Raw genomic sequence first — 6,763 nt, 5'->3', positions numbered from 1 at the left:
AAACTTTGAGTTTTATGTCTGTTTGTCATTGATGAATTTCAATAAATCTTTTTATACAATTTTTCTGTGGCTTATTTGAGTAAAATGGGCCACTGGGAAGGAATCGCATACCTTTAAAAAAAGACATTTACTAAGCTAGTCTGGTAAATTCCCTGATATTTTTAGTAGCCTGATGATGCATTTTGCTCCATAAAAACTACTCTTAGCCACAGTCGTGTGAAAGCAAGGGAGAGGTTGCGGCTTTAATGCAAATAACGATATGCCATTTTTCTTTCAGGTTGAGGCTTTTCTCCTGTGTTACCAGCACAATTACTGCAGTTAAACGTGTTCATTTCTGCTGTTTAATCCTGTCCCTGTTTATCCAGGCCCAGAAGAATCAACTCTTGGTTTCCTTCGTCCGAGAGAAGTGCTGTGGTTCGGTGTGCGAGTTTGGGGTTAGTACATGGAGTTTGGGGTTAGTATTGGGTTAGTATATGGAGTTTTGGGTTAGTATATCAAGATTTGGTCACCTCAGGCTGTGATTGACTGCCAGCCCAGAGCTACATCTCCGTGTTTTCCTCTCTTGTGAACAAGTCGCCTATTAAAGGTGAATGACATAGCAAGCAGCATATTCTGTCTACTTAAAGTTTTTGTGCCACGCGGGAGGTTTTCCAAAGATGCAGCTTTTTCCTGGAGCCTTTAGAAGGAATCGCAGCAGCCGGACTTGACCTTTTTTGCCCGATGAGCCTCGGCAGGTCCCAGAGATGTGACGAACGAGGACACCCAGACAAACGTCCCGTTGGTGCGCAGTGGGTGCAGCAACACCAGGCTCACGCCGTGATGCTGAGGTGACAAATATTTGGTTGAACCTTTGTCACTTGTTGGCTTGCGAAGCAGTTTTTTGAACCCTGGGAGCGTTCAGAAGCCCTTTGGCTCCTCAGCCCATGTAAGTGAATGGCCCAGCGTCATTTCAGTGATTCTTCTCTTTGTAGCATTAATTGTTTCAATGCTTACCTTGAGATTAATAAGTTTTTCTGAAGAAAATGGCAGCAGTAAGAGCTTTGTTTGCTTTCTCCATGAAGCAGCGTCCTGTTCCTTGTTCTGAAGCACAAATGTGGGAGATGTGAGAGGGCGAAGAGGGACGTGGGATTTTGAACAAAGATTTTGAAGATGATTTTGGCTGTGTGTGCCGGGAGGGGGGAAACCAAGTGGCCTCTGCCTGCCCTCTGCCACTGAAAACAAAACTGAGGTTTGCTTGGCGTGGACAATTTCATAGTTATTTCATATTTTGCAGTATGTAAGTACAGTCTTGGCGTGCTGAGGAACAAGGGCTTGTTTTCTTTCCCAAGTGCTCTGTGCGTACATAAAGCTACGCGGCAACTCACCAACTCCTGGAAAAAAACCAAACCCCAATATTTTGTAACAGTTCAGCAGGAAAACCCAGGTAGAAACACTGTCAGAAGTGAAAAACGGGAGAGTTCAGCTCGTTCTAATGCCAAGTTTTGGTGTCACTTTGCTCTTTTGGCATAGGGTGATTTGAAGAGTCCCGATGATGCAGCAGCCCAGGGTGTTTTTTCCAGATGCCCGAACTATTCTCGTTTGTACAATCATCCTGACGTGTTGCATGAAATTATGCTTTACCTGGAACATGGGTGCTGGGGGAAAACTTAATGGCAAAGCAGAGCCCCCCCCCGACTCCTGTTTCAGAGACATCCCAAGAGTTTATTCCTGGGGAACTTCATTTTGTTCTGCTGTCCTGAGCCTGTTCTGAAGCTCAAACCACCTCAAGTGTTCTGCTTGGGCTTTGCAGCCACGTTCGTGACCCGTTTTCACAAACAAACCCCCCTCCTGTTTTCCTGGGGGTCGCACAGTGCCTGTCAGTGAGCAAGTCAGGAACAAGATGCTCTCGGTGACAATTGTAACGTGCCAAGATGAACGTATGGGGACTGCAGATCCTATAGTCTCAATAACATAATGGCCGGGGTGTTTGCATTGCTGGCACCCGTGGGGACAGCTCCTCCTCGGCTGATTTGATAATGTTCTCTTGCAGCTGCATGTTTGTGCTTAAAGCAAGGACTCCGAAGGGCAGGAAGGCTTTGCAAGTCCAGGTCATCAACGTTACCCAGTTATGCAGGAGGAGATGACTGCGAGCTCGGTCCGGACTCTGCAGCGGGTCCCCCCTGCTAGTTTAAGTGGTATTTCTGTAAAAACAGGGAAAACTGTTCCTTCATCCTGTCGCGCAAGGTGGGGCAGTGACTTGCTTGACCACATACACATTCTGGGTCACTTTGAGTTGAGATTTGGATATATGAAGCAGCAAATCGGCTGGTTTGTTGCCAGTTGGAACAACTGAGCATCCCTGCCAAACGTGGGTTCCTGGAGCGGTGACAGTCGGGGTCTCCTGCCCCGCGATGCCCAGGTTGGTGTTAAATCATCTGCAGGACAGTCCTGCTTCGACCACTAATCTCTTACAGTTGTCTTTAAAGACGTCTTGTGTTTTAGTAAGAGTGAATCACCCTGTGCTGAAATTTAGAAATCTCTGACGATGCCAGACTTATATCAGTCAGAAATTCAGCCCTAGGAGCGAGATGGCTGAGGATTTTCAGTCTGCAACGTGAAGGGAACAAATGTACTGCAGACTGCTTAAAAAATGAGACTCAATTAGTGATCCAGCTGCACGAAGCTCATCCTGATGTGAAAACGGTTTCTAAGCCCCTCCGGACCACAACAAATGTCCTGGGCAGCCTGGGATGGGATGGAGATGCTGCCAGAGGGAGGCGGCAGGTGGGTTGGGGACAAGGACCGCGATGCTCCCCCCGTGCCCACAGAGCCCGGGGCAGCCGGCGTTGCTCTCCTCGGCTCTTCTAAATAATTCCTCCCGCCTCCCAAACGGCTGGGAAAGCTCTTCTTGCTGACAAATGCTTCCTTGGTGGCGGGTGAAGCCATCGCCCTGTTTTGTTCGCGACAGCCCTCGCCCGTCTTCCCAGCGAGGCAGTGGCATCGCCCAGGGCAGATTTAAATGTTCAGCTGCTCCTTGGCTTCATGTGTTGGGTAAGGAGATAGCGGGGGGATTAACGCTGTCCGGGGCGGGGGGGAACACAGGCTGTGCATGCGCGTGGTTTGGGAGCTGCAGTTATCGCTCCCTTTTCAGCTGGAAAACCAGAGTGGTGTTTTCTTGTCGCATCTCCGGGTAGCTCTGACCGGTGCTTCCCCGAGTGGATTTTTCCTGCTGTTCTGTTCCACTCGGCAGTTCTTGCGCTCCGCTCGCTCGGTCCAGATAACGTCACCGTGTGACTTTCCCGCTGTGGGCTGGTTGCTGTCACTGCTGGCTTCCCTCCGTCTGCCTGGAGCCAGTAAAAACCCAGCGAATAATTTTTGGCGAGACTTTTTAGCACTTTCTGTTTGGAGTTTTGATTTTTCCATGACACTCAGCGCTCGCCAAACGTGCGCGGAGAAGGGAGGCGGCAGTAGGGGATGCGCCAGCCCGTCGTTTCACCACGGACATCTTCCCCTGAGAGAACACCTTGCACCGAAAATCCCTGCAATTGCTAATTTTCCTGTGATTTTCCAGCGCTGTTCAGAGCCAGTCGCTGCTGGGCGATAGGGCAGGTGATGGGTGTTTCCCTGCTGAGCCCTTGCAGATGCTGCGGAACATCTGGAGTGGCCACATCTGGCTGAGGCAGGTACATCCAAGCGTGGCCGTCGGTCGCCACATTCCCCTTTTCCGTGTTCAAAAGCCACGGGACGGGATTGGAAACTTGGATTCTGGGGATCTCTCTTTAGGTTAAAAGGCAGCAGTGCATAATTCCTAAAAAGGCACTAAATTTGTAAAAATGTCTAGTAATATTTTGCTCCCGACAGGGGGTCCCCAAGCTGGAGCTGCTGAACTGAGCGGGGCCGAGTTCTGTGAGTGCAAAGCACCTCTGGATTTGAAGGGTGTCAGAAAAAGGAGGGAGAAGCAGCGTCCTCTGCAAATCGATGGGAAACTCCCGTTTAATTAAAACAAACCCCTAGTGGCTTCTCCTCTGCATTTGCTTAATTTTAGATTTCAGTATTTTATATATAGATTTCTTAGAAGATCTGAAATGATGTTATAAATATATAAAAGATATATATCTTCATCCCGAAATTTGGGGGGGGGGGGGGAGTTAACCACCAGAAATCTTTTCAAAATGTTGGAAAACCGAGAACTAACAACAATCCTGCAGCGAGGAAGCGCACGAGGAGGCCGAGCCTCAAACAAAGCGAAACCTCCAGGAAGCAGAAAGTAGGTCAGGGCGATAAGGATGAGCACGGAGGGACAGATTTAATACAGACGGGGAAAGAAATCACCCATTTGAAGAAGGAAGGGGCTGCGATTTTCAAGCTTTTTTTCCTTAAAAGCAGTGATGCAGGATTTACCCGGCTCCACGCTCAAGTCATGAGGTTGCAACAGCAGAGGGACTTCAGTGCTAAAATTGGGTGTATCGAGTGGCCTAAAATGAGCCTTTTTGCTTTAAATAGCGCCCTAGATGGTGCAGGAGGAAACGTCAGGAAAAGCTGGAGCTGTTACTGAGGGAGGCGATTTGGGGAGGAAAGGGGCAAAAAGGGGAGCAGCGAGAACCTGGCGAAGGGTTCGCCCTGGAAACTGCACAGCCAGGGCTCGGGATGGACGTTTGGGGCAAATCCCAAACATTTTGGGAGCCCTGTGAGCACTTTGCAAATAAATGCACAACAAACCCCCCCCGAGCTGGGCCGTGTCTGTCCCCACTGCACCCCGGGACGTCCCTGTCACCTGCAGAGGCGGCACCGCTTGTGCTTATGTTTGCAGATATGCTAATTGCCGCATTAATCATCACCACCCGCAGCTGTAATTGGGCTCATTTTGCATCGATTCAAGGGGCTTTGGAGAAACGTTGGCTCTTCCCTTGGAAGAGATAATCTAGCATGGTAAGTCCCAACACACCCGCTTTGGATAAGGCCACAAGACACGGAGCAGCTCGGTCACGCTTCAATAGCGGCTTCTCCTTCCAGTTACGAGCCAGGATTAAACAAGGAAGCTCCAGTCCTGACACCAAAGGGTAACACATTCCTCAAGGCCAGAAAGTGAAGGAAATAAAGCTTAAAGCTCTATTTCCATCTCGGCATCCCCGGGGCTGCCCTCTGGCTGGTGCGTGCCCAGATGTGACATTTTACCTGCAAATTTCGGGCTGGATTTGGCATAGGGGGTTTATAAGAAAAATAAGGACAGACTTTCTAGTAGTGATAGGACAAGGGGTGATGGTTTTAAACTGAAGGGAGAATTTAGATTAGATATAAGGAAGAAATGTTTTATTCTGAGGGTGGTGAGAGCCTGGCCCAGGTGCCCAGAGAGGTGGTGGCTGAACCATCCCTGGAGACATCCCAGGCCAGGCTGGACGGGGCTCTGAGCAACCTGAGCTGGTGCAGATGTCCCTGCTCATGGCAGGGGGGCACTGGGGGAGCTGGGAAGGGCCCTGCAACCCAAACCCTTCTGTGATTCATCTTTGGCTGCAAAGTGCCTCTAGTGAGCGTCCCCCCTCCACACCCTCGGCAAAGAAAGGATTGGGCAAGGTTTTTGGTATCTTGAAAACGTTTTATTTCATCACTACTCCATGGTAGCATAAATAAGAGGCAATGACAGCACATGTAAGGTAAAGGGGGCGGGCAGCAGTGGGTGCACAAGGTAAATTAACAGAGAGGGGAAACTTGCACAGGGAGGGCCGGGCAGTTCAGCAACTCGATTTAGTGAAAATATATATATACATATAGGTAAACTAGCAGTATTTGGTGTCGTTCCCTGTGCTACAGGCCTAATCCACAAAAAAAACCCCAATGCGACTGTACAAACATGCCGAACCCATCGAGCACCCGCGGGGTCCGTCCCTGGGGCGAGCGGGTGGCTCGTCCCCCTCCCCACGGCTGTCCCAGCGCCGGGAGGACGCGTCCCTCTGCACCGAGGTGGAGGGAGCAAATAGCCCTCTCCGGCTGGGAAACCCAGCCTCTTTTTATTGAAAGCAGACTGTAGGTGTGTGCGGGGATGCGCATACACATGGAGCATCTCCACCCGGGCTGTGCCCGGGACGGTCAGCGGCTGCTCCTGCCAACGCCACAGCAGCTCCACGGGAAGGGTCCTGAGCTGCTGCCCAGGCAGCTCTTGTGAATTAAGCCCTTTCCCAGTTCCACACCCACTGTCACATTTTTGCATAGGAAAAAACCAAATTAATGGCAATGAAGCGTGGCGGTTTCCCGGGGAGCGGCCGCCGCGGCTCCCAGAGCCAGCTCGTCCCGCCTGAGGGGACCCGGCTCGGCTACTTACTCCAAGCCCATGGCCGGGGTGCACAGCGGACGCCCCGGCCGCCTCTCATGCAGTAGCTGTTGGTTATCACGGTTTTAGCGCTAGACGAGACGAGAAGGACGCGTTTCCAGTTAGCGAGTGGGCTCTTGGCAGGTCACTTGGCTTCTGGCTCATATTCTGTGTAAGTGGATACAATAAAATTAAAGAGCGAGTATAAACAAAGAAAGTTTATTTATAAAACGTCCCTGGAAGTTAATTATTCTTCGGGCTGTTGCGCAGGTTTTTCAACTCCAGATGCAGCTGCCGGATCCGTATGTCTTTCTGCGAGAGCTCGTCCTTCAGCCGCCGGATCTCGTCCTGCTGTCGGAAGAACATCCGAAGGAGCTGCAAGGGAAAGAGGGAGCTGGAGGGACCCCCTTGAGCTGGTGCAGATGTCCCTGCTCGTGGCAGGGGTGGCACTGGGGGAGCTGGAAAGGGCCCTTCAACCCA

The 6,763-nt window shown here is 50.7% G+C and overlaps 1 protein-coding gene across 3 annotated transcripts in view; it reads right to left on the bottom strand.

Annotated features, from left to right (window-relative positions):
• Positions 1–5,566: 5,566 nt before the first annotated feature.
• Positions 5,567–6,763, bottom strand: part of CORO2B (coronin 2B) — a 41,011-nt gene continuing 39,814 nt past the window's right edge. For all 3 annotated transcript variants that reach the window (XM_065641468.1, XM_065641470.1, XM_065641469.1), the window contains one exon: positions 5,567–6,658. In XM_065641468.1, the coding sequence (XP_065497540.1) occupies positions 6,527–6,658 (132 nt within the window). In that variant the 3' untranslated portion in view covers positions 5,567–6,526. The remainder of the gene's footprint in view (positions 6,659–6,763) is intronic.

Source organism: Caloenas nicobarica, chromosome 10 (assembly GCF_036013445.1).
Source record: "Caloenas nicobarica isolate bCalNic1 chromosome 10, bCalNic1.hap1, whole genome shotgun sequence".
Lineage (NCBI taxonomy): Eukaryota > Metazoa > Chordata > Aves > Columbiformes > Columbidae > Caloenas > Caloenas nicobarica.
Note: the sequence above shows the minus strand (reverse complement) of the source record. Positions and strands in the feature narration are given on the sequence as shown.